This window comes from Melanaphis sacchari, unplaced genomic scaffold (genome assembly GCF_002803265.2).
Source record: "Melanaphis sacchari strain LSU unplaced genomic scaffold, SCAv2.0 Contig0_pilon_pilon, whole genome shotgun sequence".
NCBI lineage: Eukaryota > Metazoa > Arthropoda > Insecta > Hemiptera > Aphididae > Melanaphis > Melanaphis sacchari.
The window spans coordinates 8,469,826-8,494,623 of record NW_020270366.1 but is presented as its reverse complement, the minus strand read 5'-3'; the positions used below and the strand labels follow the sequence as shown (position 1 = coordinate 8,494,623).

General features: G+C 30.6%; 4 protein-coding genes across 7 annotated transcripts in view; 2 read left to right on the top strand and 2 right to left on the bottom strand.

Moving 5' to 3' along the window:
• Positions 1 to 1,896: 1,896 nt before the first annotated feature.
• On the top strand, positions 1,897 to 2,832 carry LOC112595974 (trimethylguanosine synthase-like). Its single transcript, XM_025341401.1, has one exon. It carries the CDS (start codon positions 2,315 to 2,317, stop codon positions 2,621 to 2,623), a length of 309 nt encoding a protein of 102 aa, XP_025197186.1. The 5' UTR covers positions 1,897 to 2,314; the 3' UTR covers positions 2,624 to 2,832.
• A 573-nt stretch (positions 2,833 to 3,405) lies between these two features.
• Positions 3,406 to 5,890, bottom strand: LOC112591983 (cytochrome c-type heme lyase-like). Of its 4 annotated transcripts, XM_025335961.1 has the most exons (6): positions 5,781 to 5,890; positions 5,614 to 5,700; positions 5,293 to 5,539; positions 4,185 to 4,307; positions 3,708 to 4,112; positions 3,407 to 3,633 (listed from the first exon to the last, which is right to left on the bottom strand). In XM_025335961.1, the coding sequence occupies exons 3-6, from the start codon at positions 5,512 to 5,514 to the stop codon at positions 3,544 to 3,546; spliced, it is 840 nt and encodes a 279-aa protein (XP_025191746.1). In that variant the 5' UTR covers positions 5,515 to 5,539; positions 5,614 to 5,700; positions 5,781 to 5,890; the 3' UTR covers positions 3,407 to 3,543. The 4 variants fall into 4 exon arrangements, with proteins under 4 accessions (XP_025191754.1, XP_025191746.1, XP_025191733.1 ...); XM_025335969.1 differs by having other exon boundaries at positions 3,406 to 3,633; positions 5,618 to 5,882; XM_025335948.1 differs by having other exon boundaries at positions 5,614 to 5,881.
• A 121-nt stretch (positions 5,891 to 6,011) lies between these two features.
• LOC112591975 lies at positions 6,012 to 12,060 on the top strand. Its single transcript, XM_025335940.1, has 14 exons — positions 6,012 to 6,490; positions 7,296 to 7,411; positions 7,490 to 7,759; positions 7,824 to 7,942; positions 8,012 to 8,246; positions 8,312 to 8,411; positions 8,478 to 8,570; positions 8,652 to 9,120; positions 9,211 to 9,327; positions 9,737 to 9,840; positions 9,981 to 10,115; positions 10,195 to 10,295; positions 11,271 to 11,506; positions 11,596 to 12,060. Exons 1-14 carry the CDS (start codon positions 6,437 to 6,439, stop codon positions 11,712 to 11,714), a joined length of 2,268 nt encoding a protein of 755 aa, XP_025191725.1. The 5' UTR covers positions 6,012 to 6,436; the 3' UTR covers positions 11,715 to 12,060.
• Positions 12,061 to 14,017: 1,957 nt separating this feature from the next.
• Positions 14,018 to 24,798, bottom strand: part of LOC112596963 (sushi, von Willebrand factor type A, EGF and pentraxin domain-containing protein 1) — a 50,432-nt gene continuing 39,651 nt past the window's right edge. The window contains exons 15-41 of the mRNA XM_025342889.1: positions 24,557 to 24,759; positions 23,743 to 24,490; positions 23,487 to 23,668; positions 22,964 to 23,424; positions 22,792 to 22,903; positions 22,530 to 22,731; positions 22,324 to 22,434; positions 22,003 to 22,254; positions 21,697 to 21,935; positions 21,158 to 21,592; positions 20,802 to 21,054; positions 20,405 to 20,737; positions 19,841 to 20,349; positions 18,892 to 19,775; positions 18,417 to 18,796; positions 18,183 to 18,351; positions 17,869 to 18,111; positions 17,269 to 17,807; positions 16,715 to 17,192; positions 16,544 to 16,600; positions 16,274 to 16,464; positions 15,870 to 16,195; positions 15,610 to 15,796; positions 15,405 to 15,529; positions 14,755 to 15,304; positions 14,482 to 14,595; positions 14,018 to 14,113 (exon numbers count right to left, since the gene is read on the bottom strand). Coding sequence (XP_025198674.1) covers positions 14,082 to 14,113; positions 14,482 to 14,595; positions 14,755 to 15,304; positions 15,405 to 15,529; positions 15,610 to 15,796; positions 15,870 to 16,195; positions 16,274 to 16,464; positions 16,544 to 16,600; positions 16,715 to 17,192; positions 17,269 to 17,807; positions 17,869 to 18,111; positions 18,183 to 18,351; positions 18,417 to 18,796; positions 18,892 to 19,775; positions 19,841 to 20,349; positions 20,405 to 20,737; positions 20,802 to 21,054; positions 21,158 to 21,592; positions 21,697 to 21,935; positions 22,003 to 22,254; positions 22,324 to 22,434; positions 22,530 to 22,731; positions 22,792 to 22,903; positions 22,964 to 23,424; positions 23,487 to 23,668; positions 23,743 to 24,490; positions 24,557 to 24,759 — 8,315 coding nt within the window. The 3' untranslated portion in view covers positions 14,018 to 14,081. The remainder of the gene's footprint in view (positions 14,114 to 14,481; positions 14,596 to 14,754; positions 15,305 to 15,404; positions 15,530 to 15,609; positions 15,797 to 15,869; positions 16,196 to 16,273; positions 16,465 to 16,543; positions 16,601 to 16,714; positions 17,193 to 17,268; positions 17,808 to 17,868; positions 18,112 to 18,182; positions 18,352 to 18,416; positions 18,797 to 18,891; positions 19,776 to 19,840; positions 20,350 to 20,404; positions 20,738 to 20,801; positions 21,055 to 21,157; positions 21,593 to 21,696; positions 21,936 to 22,002; positions 22,255 to 22,323; positions 22,435 to 22,529; positions 22,732 to 22,791; positions 22,904 to 22,963; positions 23,425 to 23,486; positions 23,669 to 23,742; positions 24,491 to 24,556; positions 24,760 to 24,798) is intronic.

The following is a 24,798-nucleotide window of genomic DNA, read 5'->3' as shown; positions in this document are numbered from 1 at the left end:
AATTAATCAATTCACATTGTTTTTGTCATACAGATAATTACGATAAAATTAGAAAATATCTGGATACTTCTTCAGGTCATACGGTTTGTTGTTTAATAATGATCGTTTTATGAAGTTTATCTATCAAAGACATTTGTATATTATGATGATTGTCATAATGTTAATAAACAGTTTATACCGATATGATTAAAAACTATACTTTAGCCAAAACTAAATGTGAATTACATTTAATTATTTATTAAATATTTAAGTAGGTAACTTAAAGAGTAAAGAAACTTACCATCAAATGTATCATAAGTCTCATGTTAATTATAGATAAAATATCTTTATCTAGTGATAGAAGAATAGAGTGATGTGTTGGTACTTTATTCATTAAAGAAATTTTATTTGAATGGAAACTACTAATATAGGACAATAAAGTTATAATTTAATATTTAAGTTATTTTGTTATGCAGTTTTTATGTATTACTATCTATTTTAAGTAAATGAACCGGATTTTGCATATTATGTATGTTCATATTTTTATAAGCCAATTGCATGCAATAAATGGCTTTCTAATCAACTAAAAAATACATTACAAACTTTTATTTTGTCATATTTGGTTCAGTGATACTTTTATAAAAACATGTTTTATACATAACGTATACATAAGTATAAATTTATTTAATTTTATAATTGTATGAACATTATTTATATACATTTTCCATCAATACAAAATTGAAATATTTTGTTTCGTATTAGTTGAGTAGGTAGGAGGTTGTCGATTTTAAATATGCGCCCATAACAAGCGTTGATGTGGAACAGAGTTTTCTATATAAACATATTCTCACAAATGTCACGCCGTCATAATTTAACCGAGATCAATATGGAATATATTATTGTTACATATTGTTTTTCTAATATCGAATAAATTAAAATTTTTTTCATTTTTATCATCATTATATAATATAATAATATTGTAGTTTATTTATATTTTTATAATTTATATTTTGATTTTATAACTTTACAATGAATAAATAGCTGTATAATCAAAAATTATTTTGCATATTTTGCGTTTTTTCTTGCATATTTTGACTTTTTATAGTGCATGTTTGCATGCATATTTTACAATTTAAAATGCATATAAATCCGGTCTCTATTTATAAGCGTATATTTTATCTGTATGTCTTAAGTGATAAATCACATTACAATAATATATCAGTAAAATTTATTTTTAAATTTAAATACAATTTTAATATTATTTGTTATATTTTAGAATCCAAAAGGTAGTTCTGATGGATACAACCAAACCAAAAGCCAATACCCTCTCAAACATTCCCAGATCACTAAAAAGAAAAAATTGAAAATTATGTATGAAACCAATTTTAAATTTAATTTTAAAATTCAATTTATCAATAATAATTACTTTTTATATATGATACTTGAATTTTAATGCATATTTTATTAAATGATTTTCATGAGATTCATAATATTTAGAACTTAGAGTAACAATATTTATGTATACAGAATTAAGCTTTGTTGTTTATATTTGGAAAATAATTCTATATACACTTGAAACATATAACATTATACCATATTATTAAAAATAATTATGAAAAAAAACTATGTGCACTTAAATATAGTTAAATAAATTTAGTATTTTATATTTTTATAATAGAATTATCAACATTATCAAAATTATCAAAACTTAATAAATCAAAAATATACTAACCCAAATTATACAAAAAAACCTGAACAGATTCCTATTAAATACTGGTTAATGAGACATCCGTTATTTACAAATTTTGACTGCGGTATTCATTTGGGCGCTGGTAATTAAATTATATTATTTTTAACATGTTGATTGCACATATTTTTTCATATAATTTCTTTCTAAATAATATACATGTATTGAAATAATATAGAGTAAGTGAGTAAAGTTAAAGTATATACATTTATATTTAGACATACCCTATAACTTGGAAGACATTAATTGGTAAGCATGGAATGTGTTAGATTTTACTTTTAGAAACTATATTTTATTTTACAGAAAACTTTTACTCAGTGTGTCCAGAAGTATTAAGCCGTCATATAGCAAAACGTTGTAAAAATAAAATAGTGTTGGATCCTTTTTGTGGAGCAGGCGGAAATATAATCCAACTAGCAATGACATGCAAAAAAGGTATTATTAGTACAATGTAATATAATAAGTATAATTAATTAAGTATATTAATAAAATTATTTATATTTAGTTATAGCAGTTGATACTGATCCAATCAAGATACAATTAGCACGTCATAATGCCGAGATCATGAACTAAGATATATCTTAGTTCATGGCCGAGATATATGGTGTTGCTGATAAAATTGAATTTATAGTTAGTGACTTGTTTTTAATTTATCCAAAGTTAAAATTTGATATAGTATTCATGTCACCACCATGTGGAGGACCAGAATATTCAATTAATAAAAGCTATAGTATTGAGTCTATGTGCCCCGATAATTTTGGAGGAAGTTTTGGTATTTTCAACATTGTTAAAGCTATAGCGCCTAACATAGCATTTCATATGCTGAAAACTACAAATATATTTGAAGTAAAATACTTGATTTATGGTGTTAAGTATAAACTAAACTTAATATTATAATTTTTTAGTACATGCGGACCATGCGGTTGGGAAGTGGTTTTGGAAAAGTGGAAATTCAGCAAAATATTATTAATAGAAAGCTGAATTCACTTACAGCATTTTATGGAAACTCCCACTGGAGTAACTGACAGTTGTCAGTGATTATTTAACATTGTTTACATTTAATAATTTATTATTTTTTATTACTTAGAATTAAGCTATTTTCTTCAACATTTTAATATAACAAATTAGTAATTTATAAAATCATGCAATCATTTTTTATTTTATGTTAAAAAAATTAAAGATGAATAAAAATGATGGCAAAGGTAAATATGACGTAAATCAATTTGACATATAATTTTTGACTTTTAGTATAAAATATAATAGTTGAATTGTCTCAAATATTTCAATAGAAAATGAATAAATAAATTAAATACTTAATATTTATAGGACATAAGCCCATAAATTAATATTTCTACTTCAATTATTTTGTTTTATTTAATATTCAGAAAAAAGAAAGGGAAAATGAAAATTAGTACATTGGGGGAAGCTTAATTTAAAAACAAAATTTCAACTATTTATGTATATTTTTTTAACTCACTGATATAAAACAAAATTATATACATAAAAACAATACAATTGCTCTAATTTTAAATTAAATATTATAGTTCATTATAATATTGACTGTATGGTTATTATATAGAATATAGTCAACTCTATAAGATGTGTATGTTTTTCATTAAAAGTATTTAATCAGCAACATCATTTAATTAAAAAAAAAATAATACAATAACAAAATATCTAAAAATGATGTATACATATAAAATACTATACTTACAGCGAAATCTTATAAAGATTAAAATATTTACCTTTACTTATGGAATCTACTATACAAACTATACAATAAAAAAAAAAAAAAAAAAAAAATGAATGATTTATTTTCACACTTTATCATCATTTCTTAATTCATCCATTTTATTAGCAATATTTCTTTCCATTTCAGCTTCAAATCGCCATCTCCAATAAGCTGCCTAAAATTGAAATGATAAAAATTAATTTTTAAGGTTAAAAGACGTTTTAATTTATATTAAGAAAATATATTTACTTTAGATCGATCCCATAATGCTTCAAATGAATCTAGAGCTGGCCTTACATCTAAAATAGCCACTTGATATTTATTTGGTGAATTGTCTGCACTGTAATAATCAATAACATATCGTACTTCTTTACCACAACGATCTACTATCCAATCATGTCTGTCAAAAGGTAATTCATATCCCATCCAATTCCTTATTCTTGCTCTTGGAGAAAAATGTTTAGCTTTACCCCCAAAACTTTTTAATTTTGGATTCATACATTCATTTGCATGGAATGCTTCCCATTTTAATACCTCTCGCCAAGCAAGCTCATTATTGATGTTATGTATTTTAATTATGACGTCCATATCTTTTTGTGATAAATCATCATCTTTCCAACGCCACCCTTTTCGCAACATTGCATTCCAAAACATCTAAAAGATTTCAAGTAGGTTTTAACAAAAATTTTTCATAACATATATAAATATTTATATTTTTTATTTTACTTGAGCTGATGGATAAACCCAAAATTCGCCATCTCCTTCAGACTTTGGTATAGTAGATACTTCTCGTTCAGTTGGTAGTGGAAATGGTTGATCCGGTGCTGGTTTTTGATTTGGAGGAGGCATCTATGAATACAATGCATAAGTACAAAGAGATTTAATAGTTGATTTTGAGTTATTATAAATATATATATAATATAGTAATAGTTAGTAAATTTATCACAATATTAATTTTATCATAGTTAATATTTTAGGTTAACTTAGGTATAACTGACAATTGACCAATTGACAAGTTACCAGAACTGAGAGTACTGTTAATATTATAGTTTGCAATAGTTTAAAAAAAAAAAATGAACTAATAGTGATTAATAAATGACTTCCTACAAAATATCTAAAACAAATATCTATAAGTATATAGATATAAATATACTATATTATATTTATAAACAAATAGTAAACGAAAAATAAATTTGACTATAAAACAAACAAAATTATAGTTTAATCTATTGTATTTATTTTTTTGTTATATAATATGTTATAGACAAGTAAACTATCAGGAATTATATATAATAATATATTATATTAATTGGGTATCATAGTACTGTGATTTTGATAGACAATATTGGCTATATGTATAGAATTGCACAATCTAACTTAGACAATGTAAATAAAACGATTATTTTATAAGATTAAATTTGAAAACCTATAATAAATTTTAATTATTTTTATTTCGAAAAATATATTTTTATCAAACTACTTTATTTTTAATAAAATTTTATCAAATGATAATTTTCTATTTTAACAGTTTAAGTTAAATTGTACAGTCAAAGTATACTTTGACTAGGCTATATATAACATTACCTGTAACATATATATATATTTATAAATAAGTTGGCTTTTTGCCATGTATTTAGATTCAATCTATACTTGAACCTAATTGAAATGCATATTACATATACACTAGGTACTTAACGATACTTTTTCATTATTATCACCAAGACTAGAAGTTACAATTTTTAGAATTTGTGGATTCAATGGGTATAAGATATTATCCATTTAACTATAATTATCCAAATTCAGTATACCACACTAAATCATACATAATGTTTACCATGTTTAATGGATTAATTTCATCTGGGTTTCCCGCTACAGCACATCCAGCGGCTTTTTTATCATCTGCTTTGACATGCATTGGGCATTCAGGGGGTGGGCTCATACCAGCTGTATTGGTGAAACCGTGAGGATTTTTAGGTACATCATTGTTATTTGTTTCGTTCTGTGGGACGAATGTCTGCGCCATAAGTTTTTGAGCTCCAGAAACCGTATTTCCCATTGCTAAGTACTCGTCAAAAACAAATCTAAAAGATGTAACGTCAAAGGTATGAAATATCAAAATTATAAATTAATTTAAATATGTTTTAAAGACGTTTACCCACTCACACGTTGATCGATAGAAAATTTTTATGTTGATTAGGTCAAAAGTTCAGTGGTTGGAAATTTGGAATCTTGATTTCCCGATCTGAAAAAAATTCACATCTTCTGTATAGATAATCGTTGAACAAAAATCATAGATGATAGGCGTTCGGTCGTGTTCCGTACTTCTGTGGGTAACAAGTAACAATATCACCAAAATTCGAAAAGGCGTAATTTTTATTCGAACTTCGAAGAAAATTTTCTAACCTATATCACTTCTTCTGTCAAAGATATCTACTCGTGCTCATGCGTCTATATAATCATCATGGAAAAATGATTGATATGTTATCTCATAGTACTAATCACTAACGTTTTGTTTATTATCGCACATCAAATTATACACTACCAATAATACCTACTACTACTACAGCAATAATACTACGAGTTACAACTACTACTCAATACTCATTAGTTATTAGTGTTATTACAATAATTTTACCATCAATGAACCATCTTTTTTCTTTCTTAATTTCTTTTTAAAATGTTATCAATATAATAATAATAATAGGTATGTCTCGTCGTTTGTGCAGTCTAATTCGATACTCCGATCTATCCGCCGGTCCATCGTAGTTAGACATTCTCGCACCCGAGGAGATGAGAATAAGACAATTATTGGATTATTATCTTACTGATTTGTCAATCGTTTTTAACTCGTAAATCGTGTTAGGTAGTGGGTGTATAGTAAAATTAAAAAAACACTTGGTCAACGGAATTACGAATCAAAAATTCAGTACACTGACCAATCATCAATACCTAGTGTTTTATAAAAATCATAACTGTGTATGAAAATGTCCGTATCGTCAGACTCAATAATTCACAAACTGTTTAACCGTCAGGTAAATAAATATTAAAAAAATTTTTTTTCATTGTTTTAATACACTTAATATCAAATATTACATTTGTGTGTGGTGTTTAAAAACCACAAATTGAACACTCATCATCTTGATTAGTATACTTTCTGTACAAGTTGTACAATCAATAGTCATCCTAAATACCTTGTTGATCATTTTACATAAATTAATTTATGTTATGTATGTAAGATGTGTATGCACAAAATGATTACATATTAAGCACTTAAATAAAATTACAAATAATAGGTTTAAGTTTTTTAAATCGTGGAAATGTTAAACCAATTTATCTTTTATTCTAGTGCCATTTTTAGTACCTAACCATTATTATTTCAATGTTTAACTTTAAAATATCTTGGTTACTACATTAAATTAATTTTATTTATATCAGTAGATGTGCAATTATATCAAATTATCTTTAATTATATTTCATAACAAGTAACTATCATTTAAATTAAATTTATCTCTTAGTCTAGGTACATAATGTATAAGTATAATAAAATATATCAAAAGTAGTTCAAACTTTCATTTGAATAATACATTTAATCACAACTATTATGTATGAACTATATAAATGTTAATTGTCATAGTTTTTTCCTAATTTGTATAAAATTAGTGTTCATTGATACTCATAAATTCAAAAAAAATATTAATATTGATTGATTCATATTTATTATTATTTTACAAAATATTGCAAGAGTATCTTCTAGGTTTACTTAAACTTTAATGTGTTGATTATTAGTCTACAAAAAAGTATTGGTTAATAATTTATGTAATTATGTTGTGATTTTAGGTTCATGGTACTTTTAAATACAAACATAAACCTCAAAATAATACAAGATATTTATTTAAAGACAATCCAGAATATGGCAAATTTTTCTTACCAGATATCTTAGAAGACATTTCTGAGTTAGTATATAAATCAAATTTTTTTTGTTCCTTTAAACTATTAAAATGTATTATTATTTTTTTTATATTTTGTTTTAGTCATGTATTTATGGGTTTAACTCGATGTGGTCGATTTCTCTTAACTTACTCAATAGCAGACTCAGAGAATATTGTTATGGTTGATGGTCCTCTTATGTCTTCATTGAACATGAAGTATAAATTACATTTTTGGGCTTTTCAACCAGGTCAAACAGCTTTCAGAGTTTCAGAAGTTGTATTATTTGAAAACGCTGAGTTTAGTGATTTTTTGAATATTTACATTGTTCAATGGCCAAACCGCTCTGATAGAATCGTAGTTTTCGGTGAAAGGTATATACTTCTATTGAGTTAAATAATACTGATATTAAGTATTTTTCTTTATTTATATAAATAGTGTAACTTCTGAAGATGATGATAGTGACATGCACAAAATTTACATTACTGTCACCACTTTACCATCTTTGAATAACTGTAAAGATTGTCAATCAGTAGCTCGTGAACATAGAGATGAAGGTATGTAAAGATTGTATATCCTTGTTTATTTTTTATTTTATATAAACTACAAATTTAATTTGTGTATAGATATTTCGAAGTATTACTTGGGAAACACATGTCTGGTTCATGGCCTTACCGTACACACATCATTCACAGTGTCGCATCCTTATCCTCAATTAGAGCCTTCAGTGTCGTTGAAATATGATGATCATATTGTGCTCAATACGTGTAACTTTATTCACGTTTTAAATATTGATTTGGATAAGAATCAAAATTCTAAATCTGATAAATCAGAAAACATTAATGTTCCATTAGTTCACAAGTATATATTAAAAAAATATAAATTAGTCACTTAACTTCTATTAAGCAGTACATTTTCACTTACAGGCTTAGTAATGATTTGACTGAATTTGGTTATAAAATGGCAACTAAAAGTGACAGTCAAGAAAGAGGTGTCAAAAGGAGACATATTGATACAAGATGTTTTGTATGTTAACCTAAAATAAGAAATGTATTTTAAATCTAATTTTAATGTTAAATATTTTTACTGTAGTTTGATAAAGAACAAGATATGCCAATAGCTGCTCTAAATGCTATGCCTAATTATAATAACCATCGTCTTTTAAGGATGAAAGATGCCGAAAAGGTAAATAACATTGAAAAGAATAATATGCTTTTTATTTCTGACTATTAATCTAATTTTATGTTTGTATTGTTTATGTGATAGGTTTATGATTTTGATGAAAATGATGATAGTTGTTTGCTTAAGTTTAAATGGTTTAGGCGTCGAAGAATAGCAGATAAAATGTATGAATTTTGTTCTGAAGAAGAAGATATGGAAAATGTACATCCATCATCAAAAAAAAGCCTTTTTCAACGCTGTGAATCCCCTGGACCTTCAGCTGTGGATCAAACACCTTTATACATTCAAACAGATTATGAAGATGATATATTAAATGACTGTGATAGAAAAATGTTATTTGCTCAAGAATTAAATGCAATCATTGCCGACTGGGATTGTTTATCATCACCACGTTCAGTTACCTCTGAAGATAGAGACATTAAAAGTCCTGATATTACCAACAGAAAGATTACTAATGTGCTCAAACCAAGAAATAAAACTCCATTGTTTAAAAATTCCAAAAGTCCTTGTGATAAGAAAATCAGTGTTATGCTTGTTCCTGATAATATTCAAGGTAAACCATGTTTATAAATACAGCTTATAAAGTTTTATTATTTAAGATAAATTTTTTTTTTACTTTATACAACTTGATATTGATAAATAGGAAATCAATCAAATAGTTCATTCCGATCCGTACCATTACAAGGATGTTCAGTGAAATTTGAAAGACAGTACATTGAAGTAGATGAAGAAATTGTCTCAGTTACTACAGATTTAGATGGTAGTTTTATTATTCTTCATTTTTTTATAACTCCCAAAATAGAAAAAATATTGGTTTTAAATATTTTTGACTTAAATGTTTTAACTTTGATTAATTATTAATATATTTTGATAACCATCGCTTAATTACTTAATATTATAAAATTACACCTAAAATATTAAGTTGAATTATATAACCTGAGTTGTATGAAATAATTCAGGCAATGGACTTAGTATTTTTGACTTTTATGACAAAGATATGTAAAATTTCACTTTTTATCAAATTATAAATAACATTTATTAATAGTTAAGAATAATTTATATATAAATTAATTACTACAATAATCTTTAGATTGTAATGAATTACAATTTATAATCAATTTAATTTAATATACATTTATACAGTCTTTATTTTTGTTTTGAAATTGTAGAAGAAGATGGTATAACAGGGTCTTTGTGCGCACTTCCATTGTCTGTGCATGGGTCTGCTTCTGCTCAAATGCAAATGATCAATACTGCCAAAATTGGAAAACCGGTATTTATGCTAATCTAAAAAAAATATATATATTAGTAATGTTTAGTATTAAAGTTTTTTAATGTCTTTAATAAAATTTCTATTTGTATTGAAACATTTACATTACGTTATGTTAATTAACATAGTTATTTTTTCTTTAGGAAAAAAATGTTTGTGTTATAAAACAGGCAAGTTTAGATTTTGAACATGTTAGCTATAAAGTGGCTGAAATTATTTGCAATCTAGAAGGTCACAAATTTTGGTGCTATAACGACTATGACTCTTCTATTGTTGATGTAAATATAAGTTTATTATGTTCAATTTGAAACTTAATATTATATTTTAATTAAAATATATTAAAATATTTTTTATTAGATTTGTCCATTAAATGGTGACATTTTAATTGTATTGTGTATAAGACTGAACACAGAAGAGGAGAAGAAACCCATACCTCTTTGTCAACCAGTGAATAGCAGGTACTTTTGAGTTAGGTGCTCAGGGCTGGATTTATGCATAGACTATATAGACTACAGCCAGGGCCCCTTATTACATGTCATAAGCCTAAAATAAATATAAACGTGTAATAGCTTCGTTAATAATAATTGTACATGCACTATTTTCATTATATTTCAACAACAAATGGTTCTTCTTTATCTATTCTCCAGTTAGTTTGTTTCTTACCTTAGCAATGAACTAAATCAGTTAAAGCTTTTAATAGAAAATTTTAAAAAGATGACAAAGAAAATGAAAAAGTTATGCCAGGAGATGTGGATGTATAAACTGCTCCTAGAGAAAAATGTCAAAGATTGTTATCCTAATATTGAGATAGTTTTAAACATTTACATGTAGCTTATATTCATCAACAGCAGTGGAGAAAGGTCATTTTCAATATTGAAGTTGATCAAAAACAGGCATTGAATATCTATGACAGAAAAAAGGCTCAACGTGTTAGCTTTACTTAACACTGAAAGTGACATTTCGCGTCAGATAAATTATAAAGATGATAGTTTCATAAATTCAAAGTTCAGGAGTAAACCAATCAAAGTTTAAACACCAAGTCTAAGTCATTTAAGTTATGTTGTTTAATATATGTAATTAATACAATTATTTAGTACTAGGTAAGTTTTATACTGCAGTAAGTTAATTTTTTTTTTTTATTTATTAACTCATATTGTAACAATATTATTAAATAATGTTAATAACTCGATTAATTTAATTTTTATATTATCAATAATTTGTCTTCTAATCTTTAAATTTCTTTGAAGAGATTCAAATCTTTTTTTTGAAAAGTAACCCCCTCCCTACTTTAAAGACTAGTAGAGTCCACACCACAGAATGAGCTTAGAGACCTAAAAATTGTAAATTCAGCCCTGCAGGTGCTTAGCACATATAATTTTAATATCTAAAATGTATGTATAATTAATTTAAAAATATTTTAAATATCTACCTAGGGGTTTTGAGACAAAGTGTGTAATTCTGTGGAACCCTGAGACTGATACTTGTTACCTAGAGGCTTACTTGCAACTGGAACTAGTTACGGAAAATCCTAGTCAAACGTGTTGGAATCCAGCGCGTTATGAGGCCAATATACTGCGCAAGGCATCCATGGGTTTCTTCAACGTTCCTATGGTCCGTCAAGTGAGGTGTTTATCACATGAAGTCTGGTCTAAGCAAGTTGGTAATATGAGTGAGTGTTTTTGTAATGTTATAAATAATTCAGATAGAATTTTAGATAATATTTAGTACTTTAATACAATTTTACTTATAATTATCCAGATTCACCTTTGCTTGAAATAAGAGATGAAGATAATATGATCACTATCCTAAGAAACCGAATGGATGCGGTAGATGAAAACAATGTAATGGTGTTCCTTCGCCACAGACAGGCAATATAAATGGAAGAGTAACAGGAGTTTACCTTAAGGTATATAAAGTTAAATTAGATTATCTCAATATTATTATTGAAAAATAAGTGTGTGATAGTTATTATTTATTTTTCAATAATTTACTTCAATGAATTATTTTATAAGTCTTATATCTCATCAAATGTATAATTACATTGTACTTTACTTGTTTAATTTGTCTTAGGAATTAGTCCCTTGAACTCATTAATTTCTCTTTATTCCCTTAAATTTTCACAAAAATTTAATAAAATTAATCAAATTTATATTTGGTAAAGCAATTGTTATCTTTAAACATTATTTCTATGTTTCTGTGAAATAATCTCCCTTTAAAAAATCAGCACTATTATAGTTTAAATAAACAATTAAATATTGGTAAAATTGTTAATATTTGTTTTTAGTCAATATATATATATGATTTGTATAATAGATATTTAAAGTACAAAAATATTATTAAAATTGTGTACTATAATTTATTTTGTTATTATTGTTTATCTCCCATTCAGCTATAAAATTAATTAAGAATATAGTATAGCAAATCAAGTAAAAATATTTATATTTAAGTATAGGTATTATTATTTATTATCAGTTATCGCTGTTACACATTAAATGTCTAAAATAATCAAAATTTGTGTAGCTTATATGTCATGTATTATATATATTTAATATTAATAATGCATAAATAAAAATTATAATAATAATGCTTCTATAGACTACATTATATTATATAGATTATACCCACCTTATATAATATTTACTGTTATTAAAAAAATATGATTTAATCATTTAACATTCTTATTCTATACTGCCATGATAAGAAAAATATCTCATGTTAATATTATTAAAATAACCTACTGCAAATGATGATGTTTATGTGTAAAAAGTATGACTTTTAAAATATTTAACAAATTTATTTCTTGACGAGATCAATATTCATATAAAATATTTGAGGGACATAAAAATTTAGGTTGCTTATTTACCATGTAATTTTTAGTTTTTTTTAATATGATTACTGCTCTTAAAACTAATGTACAAAAAATGTATTATTTTGTTGTACCTACCTAAAATGTTTCTGAACAATTATTATGTGCAACAATAATATGCAAAGTCTGCTGTTACCGTGGGAATAGTATCTAACTATGGTGATGGCAGGTAATGCAAAATAAATTTTTTTAAGTAATGGTTTTTACATTACTTATAATATGTATGTTGTATACATTCAGAATCAATTTTACTTATTATTATTACCTCAATATGTTTTTTTTTTTTTTTATGTATATTTTTAATTTGTATTAGTCTAGTAAAAATGTATATATTAAATAGTGTTCTATTATTTAAATTTTAACTCTTGTATTAGCAAAATAACTATGTATTAATGTATCGTGTGCTGCTTCCGTGAGCACAATTGTGTGTTTGAAAATGTACATAGCAGAGTTGATTTTACTCAAATCTTGAAATGTGTAACATATAGATATAAAGTACTTACAAGTTATAGCATTTCAATTTGTGAGGATGTATTATGCCTCTGTTTGATGTTTAGAAGGTGCTGAATTGTTTTTGAGTAGAATTAATTTTTTTTTTTTTTTTGTGAAGTGTTTTTTTTTTAAATTTTATTACTTATCTATTTTATTTTATGAGAATGTTCAATTATTGTAAGTTCCTTTTTGTGGATTGTTTATTTTTTATAATAATAGTCCGGAAATATTTATCTTTATTGCCTATTAATAAAAATAATATTAAATGTTACTATAAAATTTTAAAATAATATAATATACTGAAAATATGCATAATAATTATATTTATTCTTTATTTATTTTTTAATTTGATGGTAAAAAAAATACATATATCTAAAACAAATAAATAATTTATTTTTGTCTTACAAGCTATAATAAAAATGATTGGATAATGACACTTATAAATTGTAAATGAAAAAAAATCGTCTAAACTGTACAAATTTGGTTTGTGAGCCAATAGTCTCTTATATCCTATACGCTAATGTTTGGATGCATTAGGATTTGTTAAAAATAATAACAATTATATTTATATCTATTTACACAATACATACAAAACCATCGCGTACATAATATTATGACACTAAATTTCTATATTAAGTTATAAATAATTAGGTTTGTATTGTCTTGAGGAAACGTCGGGTGTAGATCAATAACCATTCCTGGAGTTTGACCGATTCGAATAGACAATAAATTGTGCACGCACTCCGTTTGGTTTTGATTTTTCGAATTCGGATCAAGTTTGCCCGACTCGTACGATTTATTGTAGCATAATATATATTTATATTTATATTTATTATTATTTTTTTTTTTTTTACTTTTGAGCAACTTATTATTATTCGTAGTCTATTCACTGGCATTCGCTTTCGGTATCGCTTTTATCTGTAAACACATATAAAAAAACACAGGTCAAATGAAATTCACAATAACTGATTGTTATTCAATACTAACTCCTTTGCACACTTAAACTTAATCAAAAAAATGTGAAAGGTATATTCGTAATCAAAATTAACCGTGGAGCCAAAATAAATTAATAGTCCGTAACATTTATTATTTTATTAATAGCTATATAAGCACGATGCGATAATCTGTGATTCTGTGCAAATACGAGTATATCGTCATGATTTAACGGAGCAAAATTTTTTTTAACGCATTTCAATGCAATGAACCTAAGGTCACGAGACGTTTTAAATAGGCTTTAATCAATGCCGTACGCATAATAAACGGTAATAAAATACCATGCTACTTGCCTTTCTTTCCGTTGTAAGCGTGCCTCTTGAGTCTGTCATATAAGTCTTCTTTATTACCGTAAATACTGGCGTTCGACCTGGCCAAGCTGTTCATCTTGCCATTGTGCAGACCCTCTGTGAACACACAAACGTTATTAATTACAATCTAACCGTGAAGATTTCGTGACAATTATACTTCGCATTACTGCAGTTTAACTTTATTAAATATTGCATTAAATAAAATTTTAAAAAATATAGATATTTTAGACATTTTTTTTTCCTGAAAATCTTTACCTTTCATGTACGTTTCGTTGTAGAAGTTGGGCATCTCCCAGCCGTCCTCTTCATCGTCGTAGTAATGTGCGTACGTAGAGTGGTGAGACGGTGCTATCGACTCGGCGTACGGAGCCGCGCCGTAGTAGAAGTTGACCTGGGACCCAGTCTGGTCGTTGGTTTGGGCCATCAGCTTCTTAGGCTCTTTGACGCGCTCTGACCGAGCACAGATCATCCACACGAACAGTGCGATGACGATGAGGAACACGACAGTAGCCGCGATACCGCCAGCGATGTATGCGAAGTCGGACTTGTCCTCGCAGTGAGGCCCGATGAACGATCCGACACAACGGCACGACGGTTGACCACGCAGGTCCTTGACGCACGTGCCCTTATTTTCACAGTAGCCATCACATACGTCTTTGCACACCTTACCGGTTCCGTTGAATCCGGGACGGCATTCACACTTGAAGTCGGACGTCTCGGGTATTAGCAGACAGTCGGCGTTCACATCGCAATGTTTGCCCGCTACGTTCGCCTCGCACGGGTTCCAGCATTCAGACTTACTCGTCTGCGACAAACACGATTATTATTTATTGTAACATAGCTCGTCAAAAACAATTCTTCCGGCAATGGCCGTTGTCATGTTGAATTTGGTATAATATACTTACGGCAGCCACGGTCTTGGTGCTCATATTTGGAGGACACGGCAAACAGATGGTCTGCTGCGTGGCTGGTTGGTAAGTGCCCTTCTTGCACGAGATGCAACTGTTCTGGGTAGTGTTCAAGTACGTGCCTAAAATAACGTTGTCACTCGCGGTTAGATTGAGGGTCCATGTAATACTAATATTATATGATATTGTAGCATTTTATTACCTGGCACGCAGACTGGCAACGAACATTCTTCGATGCTGGAAGCTCCCGATTGTTTGGTAGTTCTTCCGGCGGGACATTGCTGACAAGCCGGTTCGACGCCTTGAGTTCGGTAAGTGCCTCTTGGACATGGTTCGCATTCTCCTTCGATGCCCAAGTGCATGCCGTCGGCACACTCATCTCGGCATTCCTGAAACAAAACGTAAATTAGATAACATGACAAAATGCACATTTTGTGTTTTTATTATAATCGTGTAACTAACCTCAAGCGACACTGCCTCTGTGGTCCTTGTAGTTTTTCCGAGACCGCACAGAAGGCATTTAAAACTGCCTTCCGATGGCTGGTAGAAACCGTAACCGCAACTTCTACACAGACCGGCTTCATCATCGTAGTACTTGCCTGCCGGACACCTTTCTTTGCAGTGGGACGCTGACCTGGCGCCCGTCGACACAGTTACTCCTTGCCTTCCTGCGATTGCTGGACACACCGAACACTGCAACTGGCCAGATTCACTTTGATATGAACCCACTGCGCACGGTACACATTTTTTCGTTTCCTTTTCGAAGTAACTTCCCACGGAACATGGTACTATAAAACAAAATGCATACGAGAAGGTTGTAATATTATTGAACAAATATCAATAGTATATTCAGGACAGTTTCTTACCGCAGTCTGGTGCCATGACAACTTCGCCAATAGGACAAGCATAATCGGATTCTAAGTTCAAAGAAGCTGGGTCTGGAACGGTGTTTGGTAATATGTCGTGTACGTCAAATTGATCTTCTTCTAATATAAGCTTTTCCAATAACCTTTGAATATTTGCTCTTTGGTTCGAATTACTATTGACCACGGGATCGCTGCAAAAACAAAGTGTTAGTACTCGATTTATGATATTAATCGTAGAAACTCTTGGTTAAATCAATGAATATTACTAACTTGATGGCGGGGAATGAAATCTGTACGGAGTATGTATCACTGGCTTGCCTCCTCTCTCTAAAATGATAAATACAATCATCTTTTAGTTTATGAATGATATATTTATTTGACAAAAAAACTCCACATTATTATATACATATTATTAAAGCTTGTAACAGAAAAACAATTTACCTTATTGTAATAGCAGAATCATTTTCATCATTTTCTACATTTCTCGTTGGTCTGGAAGATCGATGATCGCATTTTACGTCAATATTCAAATCTTTGCACTCACGTGTTCCTTTAATAGAATACGAACAGAGGTTCCATTCTCTATTCAACGCATTTATTGCATTTCGGACTTTTTGTCTTAGTACTCCTTGTCCCGCTTCGTTACATAACACGGACGTAGGGAATTTCATATCGACCTTGAATACTCGTTGAGCTGGTTTAGATGCTGAACATGCAGGATAGATTGTTGGGTAAGCAGGATCAATGGTGGGTCTCCAGAAACCTTCAGCGCCACACGTGTAGAACTTCGGAACTTCTTGTGAGAACCTTAATCCTGGATTACAACTGATCTCACACACTTTGAACTGTCCACCGGATCCCCAGTCTTTACATTGTTGCTTTCCACCAATTGGATCTGCCAGAGTCGGACAAAATTCAGCTGAAACCAAGTAAAATACATAAAATATTAGTTGTGTGCCGAAACATTTTAGAAAAAGCTATTCAAAACTACTTACATAGGACGTACACTCTAAAAGAGCATACTGCAGCGTTACCGACTTCATCAAATGCAACGTATGCGATGCGGTAAGTTCCCCATAGAAGTGTTTGACCTGGTTTATGTCCGTTCTTTTCCTCGACTCTTACTACTCCAACGTTATCAGTGAATCTCGGTTCATCCCAATTGACAATCGCCGATCCATTTTTCGCAATTACCCAAAGATCACCTGGACAATATTCAACTTGAGGTGGTTTTTTGTCAACTTGAAGCTGTTCGCAGTTCGGTCCGGTGTATCCGGCTGGGCAAGAGTGTTGACTGCATTTTGAAGGAACGATTCTTTCAACACCTCCTTGGATATCATCAAAACCTGCCCACGTGAGAACTAATCCTTGGTAGAGTACTGGCTCGGTTCTACAATCACGAACTTGTTTCTGTACTTCATTAGTTACATCAAGAGCACGTCCCCAAATTTGTACTTTGTTCAGCTGACCCTTGAAACCAGCCTCTGTAAATGTTTTTCTGTCCATCCTTGGTTTTCCTAGCACAGCCCAACCGCTAAAACAAAAACAATTTTATAAAATATGTTTATCTTAAATTAATATTAATTTTAACTCACAATTCCGGTAATTTTCTTCCCGTTCCGTAACCTTCCATTTTACTTGCGATTAATCCTTCGGTTATCAAAGTTAGCGTACCTTGATTCCATACAATAGCAATGTGATGCCATTGACCATCGTTAATAGTAGTGTATTCATGGAAAGCCAAAAATACATCTTGAAGTTCTGGGAAAATTGATACTTCAACACCACTAGAATGAGCTTGTACAAGTACTCGTTGACCCTGTACTACATGAGGAGACCTAAAAATAATTTTAAATTAATTATATTTATCATTAATACATATTATTGATTATTGTTCAATTAAACTTACGTGACACTGTAAAGTGTAAAGAATATTCCTGGTTCGTCTTTTTGTGCATATTGAACCCACATGGCAATAGTGAAACTATCTCTACCCCCAGTAAATTGGAATGGAACTGTTAAAGCTGCACTACTTAATGTTTCTTCTGGGAAACTAAAGTCGTAATCAACTTGGATAGCTAAAATATAAATTTAACAATTAAAATTTGCCTGGAATATTTTTTAAGCGTATATTGTAATTTACTTTTTCTGCAATCATCTCCCGTTAAATTAAACGGACATTGACAATAGAACTTATTAGTAAGGTCGATACAAGTAGCTGTAGGTGGACATGAGTTTTCTTTGCAATCAACAATATCTTCATCACAATTCTTGCCCGTAAATCCAGGTGGACAGATACATTTATACCCTGGCCCGTTATCAATACATGTCGCTCCATTTTTACATGTGTTAGCTTGACAAGCATCAAATTCATATTGGCAACCAATTCCATCGTAATCACTTGGACACGTACAATTTAAACCAGATCCAAAGTCTTGACATCTACCTCCGTGCATACATGGATTACCAATGCACCGTTCTGGTGCAGTCTCGCATTGCTTTCCGTCAGTTCCTGATGGACATCTAAAAATATGGTAAAATATGGTAAAATATAAAACAACCCCGTGATACAATTATTATATTTTTTTAAATTTTTACAGTGAAATATGTATACTTACACGCAGAAATAGTCTTGGAACAAGTTTATACATGTCGCGTCGTTGAAACATGGTTTACTTTGGCACGAGCTTAAATCAATTTCGCATCGTTTTCCAGTCCAGCCAGGTGGACATTGGCAAGAGAACGTGTTAACACCGTCGTAGCATTTACCATTGTTCATGCATGGTGATGAAGCACAATCATCAATGTTTTTTTCACACATGTTTCCAGTATATCCAGCGTGGCATACACACTTGTAATTGTTATCTAAATCTAAACATTGCTCAGTACCTTCGGGACTACAGGGATCGCTTAAACATTCGTCAATTCCAGCTTCACACTGAAGGCCTAAGTAACCAGGTCTACAGCGACACATAAATCCGTCTAACATGTCAATACATGATCCTCCATTTTGACATGGTCCCGAAGCACAATCATCGATCAAATGTTGACACCTTTTACCGGTATAGCCAACGTCACAAGTACAAGAATAACCATTCACCATGTCTGTACATTCTCCGTCGTTTCCACAAGGGTTACTTGCACAATCATCAATGTTGATTTCACAAGCAGCACCAGTCCATCCTGGATGACATACACATTGATGACTGAACAATCTATCAACGCACACACCATTCTGGCATGGGTTAGCCGCACATATGTCAATTTTTGTTTCACAACGTTTGCCGGTAAAACCGGGTGGACACGCACACTTGAAATCATTGACAAGATCAGTACAAGCAGCTCCTAAAAGGCATGGTCGTTCGGCGCAGTCATCGATGTTTATATCACAATGTTCACCTTCCCAACCAGGCTTACATTCACATTTGTATCTGCCTTGTTTCAATGCAGTACAAGTAGCCGAGTTCTTACACGGATTTATCGTTTCCATGCAAGGGTCAATCTATAAAGAATTAACAATTAAGTATTTAATAATTTTAGAAATTATATTTTTTTATTTTAACTAACCGTCATATCACAGTTTTGTCCTGTGTATCCACTACGACAGAGACACGTAAAGTTGCCTAACCCTGGTTCATCTTTACACATTGCTCTCTCAGGACATGTATCGTTTCTACAATCAGACTTTTCTTCTTGGCAATTAATTCCACTAAATCCATTTTTGCACTGGCAACGGTAACCTTGAGGAAGGTCTATACATGAACCACCATTGAAACACGGTTGAGAAGCACACTCATCAATGTCTATTTCACAACGTTTTCCTGAAAATCCAGCTGGACAGAAACATTGAATTCCATGACCGAGAGGTACACAAAGTCCACCGTGTAAACACGAGTTTTCGGTGCACACTATTGATTGACATTCATCTCGTCCCGCTGCTCCTGAGCCTTTAGTCCTTGTATTTGTAGGACATCCCAAACATACAGTTTGTCCACTTGCCGCTTGATAGTAGTTTGGAGGACATGGTGAGCAGGGCGCTAAGCCAGTTTCTGAATACTGGCCAGGTGGACATTTAGCTGTAAAATTAATTTTATTAATATGTGTAAATAAATTATGATAAAAAATTAATACCTCTGCAAAAATCTTTGTTTGGAGCCGAAGGTTGGTATGTAAACATGCCAGAAGGACAGGATATACATTCCTTGAAACCAGAGGTAGGTGGTTCTGATGTATAACTATTTCTTGGACATTCGAGACAAGGAACGAGACCTGTCGGTGAATAAGTTCCAAATCCGCACACTGGAATACAATCTTTCAAACTTTTTGATCCTAATTCTTTGGTGTATGTTCCATTAGGACATTTCATACAAGCGCCTTGTCGAGCTGTATCTTGGTAATACCCACGAGCACATGGCATACATGATGTTTGTTTGATTCCAGCATAAGTTCCAGCTGGGCAATGCACTAAAATAAAATGAATGATTTAAGTTCGATTCATAACTTTACATAATAAATAATTATTTCTTACAGCATCGTGGTACTTGATTAGTGTCCATATTAAGTACTTCGCCAATATTACAAGTGAATCCTTTAGATACAGATGATCTGAGAGCTTTCAACGGGGGGCATTGATTAGCTACTGCTGATATATTCAATAATGGTTCTATAGCAGCACTAGCATATGAAACACTAAGATCGAAAACCAAGTTCAAAGTTGAACCACAGAAGTCGTATAATTGAGGTTGTCTAACTTCTGGCAAAACTCCTAATACAAAGTCAATCTAAAGACAAAATAAATACATTATAAGTATAATATAATTTTATATTGTACACAATTAATTTAAATATTTTAGATTAATATATTAAATGGATTAACGAACATACCTGCACTAAATTTTCATCTAATAGTTGTGGTTTAGTGTCAATGAATGATACATTCATATTGACTTTAACAGCGGAACATCGTTCTGTCAAAATATCATTTAGAGGCCCATAATGTTGGCTTAAAATGTCAGCGTATTGTCTTAAACATAAAGATGGGACTGCTCCATTAGCACGATAAGTTACAGATGGCACTACATGGTAATCGGCTTGATGTGTATCTTCAGATACACAATCCGGAACTACTGAAGATGGTGACCATAGACTTCTTTGTTCACAAGTAAATGATTTTGTTGGTTGGCCGTCGGTAAATCTAAATCCAGCTTTGCAAGTAGCTATACACTCCAAACCACTATCATCAGTTGGAAGACAATTCAATGCTCCATTTGATGGTGGTTTAAGATCCCAATCAACACAAGGAGTCGCTTGTACAGAAACCTGCAGTTAATATAATATAATAATAAATAAAAGATTTTTTTTTTAAATTTGATGCATTTTATACAAATCTATTTTTATTTTTAAATTAACAATGAAAATTTTACCTGGAAATAACAAGTAGCCTTATTTCCAAATTTATCAGCCGCTGTAACTGTAACGTTTTCAAAATCTCCAATAGCAATCGAAGCTCTGTCCGGATTAAATGTCAGTGTGACTTCACCAGAAGCGTCCGATACATTAATTCGTCTACGAGTTTCATTAAAATTGACTACATAATTGTCTTGTTTGTTTACTAATTCAATGACGTAACTCTGAGGACAGCTCAGTTGTGGTGGGGTTTCATCTAGGAATAAGTGATACGGTTTTTTATTTATTTATTGTGTATTTAAGTATTATTTATTTAGTTTTACCTGTAACTGTAATATTTATTTCACAGATGGCTACATTTCCGTCAAAATCAAATGCAACATATTTTACTGCTGTATCTTGGAATGTATAGAATGGTAATTTAAAACTTTGTGGTTTTACTTCGAGTCTTGCAATGCTACCACTATTGTCGATTGGAACTGGTTCTGTCATATTAACTGGTTCTATTCCATTGGGTCCCCGACGTACTATGATCGGTTGAGTTGGACAATTTTGGAATACTGGAGGTTCGTTATCTAAAAATTTTTTATTTTAGTATTTTTATTTTTGTTTCGAATAATAAGTATTATAATTATAAAACCTACCAACACACGGTGAATGACCATAATCAAAACCTAATAGAGGTTCAACTTTTGGTTCTTCACAACCCATCAATTCAAATTTCAAACAAGCATTATCCATATAACTAACAATTCCTAAAATATTACAAAAATATTATATAACAATTATATTTTTGATGTAGTTACTGAAACTAATACTAAATTATCAATCAGTCATTTTTTAAACATACCTAAAATAACAAATCTTGCCTGTACATATTTTGGTAAAGTAATCATAGCCAGTTCACCAAAGTTTCCGGGATCTCGCATTGTTAAATTGAAATTCGGGAAGTATACAACGAAATTTTCTTTTTCTTCTTGTTTATAAAAGAAACGAATTTCGGTCGGACGTCCTACAATATCATTAGTAACTACACCTTTCACAAGGATGGCCTAAAATTAAATTTTTATGTTAATATCTAGTTATTTATTGATAAACTTTAAATTTTGTACCTTGACTCTGTATACTTGTCCTAAATCCACACTAACATATGTAAATGCTTCTTGCTTACCACACCAACCAGTAACTGAATTCAAACGAATATTACGGGCTTCATAATTTGGCCTAAAAATAAATTTTATTAGTTTTTATCTAAAAAGAAAGAAAAATTGAAGATATTTTTACCTTTCTGATGTTGCATTAATAGCTGAATCTGGAATTCTGCCAGATGTCAAACCTAATGGTTTTATAATCTTACATTCAGGCTCTCGGACACACGTAATAGGCCTTGGATTAATCAATATGTAGCCTGGTTTATTACAACCAAATTGTACTTCAGACCCTTGTTCATAGCTATTGGCTAATTGATAACCATCTGTAGGTCTTCCAGGATCTTGACACACAGGACCTTCACATCTTAAATCTCCGAAATCCCAAATTCCATTTGCTTGACAGCGCACTACATTATCGTTTTTGTCGGTCTGTCCAGCTAATTTAAACGTATCTTGACAACCGAAGAAGAATGATGATTGATACCTCGTATCTTTGAAATTGCCATACTCAGCCCCAGCTGTAGGCATTGGTACACCACAATCGACTCTTGGACACGATGGAGTTGCTCCAGATAGCCAATATTCAGGGAAACCCTTTTTAAGGATTTGAAGTTAAATACAATTATGTTATCATAAAATATTTCATTTAAACTTACCGGTTTTGGATCATAAACACATTGTCTAAAGCCAGAAGTTGCAGTTCCTCGAAGGGTTCGTCCTGGGTTTTCACATTTCAACGTAACATTTTCTTTGAACGGCACGAGTATTGCTTCTTTTTCAAATCGACTTACTTTAAGACCTTCAACCTTATCATCAGGAAGCGATACACATTTTGCGACTGTAAAAATTCATATGTATTTTATTCACAGTTAGTTTGTTTAAATAAATATATCAAAATTAAATTAAAATTACATTGGCATTGAGGTACTGTTCCATTCCATGCTCCAGTAGAAGTACATAAAAGAGAAGCTGACCCAGCCATTACGTATCCGAATTTGCACTGGAAGTTAACTAAATCTCCAAAATGATAAGATTCTTTTGTAGAAAGAACCATGCCATTTTCGGGTGCTTGTAAATTAGGACACATGACTGGAACACAGGTCTTATTTCTTTGGTATACGTCACCATCTCTTTCTCCAGATTCAAATTCATTTATTAAAAATCCAGCAGTTCCATTCTTTACATACAGTTCATATCCAATATTACAAGAACATGCATAACTTCCAGGACTGTTAATACATTTTTGCTGGCATCCGCCATTGTTAACTGAACATTCATTTATGTCAACACAGTCTAATCTAGTACAGCCAACTAACTCAAGTTTTAAACAAGGAGCAACTACATAATCTTGTATTTTTAGTTTGATATATTGAGCTTCAATTGGCATTGGGAAATTGAGCACTGATAAACTAGGTTCTAAAATACGGAATTCTACTGGTGTACCATCGGGATTAGTGTAATCCTTAAAAACATCCGTCAAATTATTTGTATATTGAATCCTTATAGCAGATGAGAATGCAATTTTGTTAGATCCTCTCATTACACCTTGTGATCTAAAGCCTCTTATCACGGTTGGTGCTTTTAGATCAATCAAAACCCAGTTATCACCAGGTTCAACATTTGTTCCACACCATCCACGCATCGTATTTAATCTCATCATCTAAACACGTATGAAAAATTTTCTATAAATACACACATTACTTTAATTTAAAAAAAGAGGATGTACCTCTTTGGTAAATGATGGTTCAGATCCAGATACAGTGATAGAATCGTCTGAAATTCCTCCACTAATTAAACCAAGATCCCCAACTGGTCTACATTCCATAGTGGGAGCAAATCCAGCCTTGCAACGGCAATGAAAGCCACCTAGGTTATTGATACATTCTGTCGATGACAAATCACATTGGCTAGCGGCACATTCGTTAACATCTAATTAACAAAACACAATGTATATAAAATTATTAGAAA

Excerpts from the sequence above, each read along its gene's own strand:
- LOC112591983 (XM_025335961.1), bottom strand. The coding sequence starts at position 5,514 with ATGGGAAATACGGTTTCTGGAGCTCAAAAACTTATGGCGCAGACATTC. Across the intron at positions 4,113-4,184 it reads GGGTTTATCCATCAGCTCAA|ATGTTTTGGAATGCAATGTT; the intron begins GTAAAATAAAAA and ends GAAATCTTTTAG. Across the intron at positions 3,634-3,707 it reads CATTATGGGATCGATCTAAA|GCAGCTTATTGGAGATGGCG; the intron begins GTAAATATATTT and ends TTTCAATTTTAG.
- LOC112595974 (XM_025341401.1), top strand. The coding sequence starts at position 2,315 with ATGGCCGAGATATATGGTGTTGCTGATAAAATTGAATTTATAGTTAGT.
- LOC112591975 (XM_025335940.1), top strand. The coding sequence starts at position 6,437 with ATGAAAATGTCCGTATCGTCAGACTCAATAATTCACAAACTGTTTAAC. Across the intron at positions 8,247-8,311 it reads AATGTTCCATTAGTTCACAA|GCTTAGTAATGATTTGACTG; the intron begins GTATATATTAAA and ends TTTCACTTACAG. Across the intron at positions 8,571-8,651 it reads GGATGAAAGATGCCGAAAAG|GTTTATGATTTTGATGAAAA; the intron begins GTAAATAACATT and ends TTTATGTGATAG.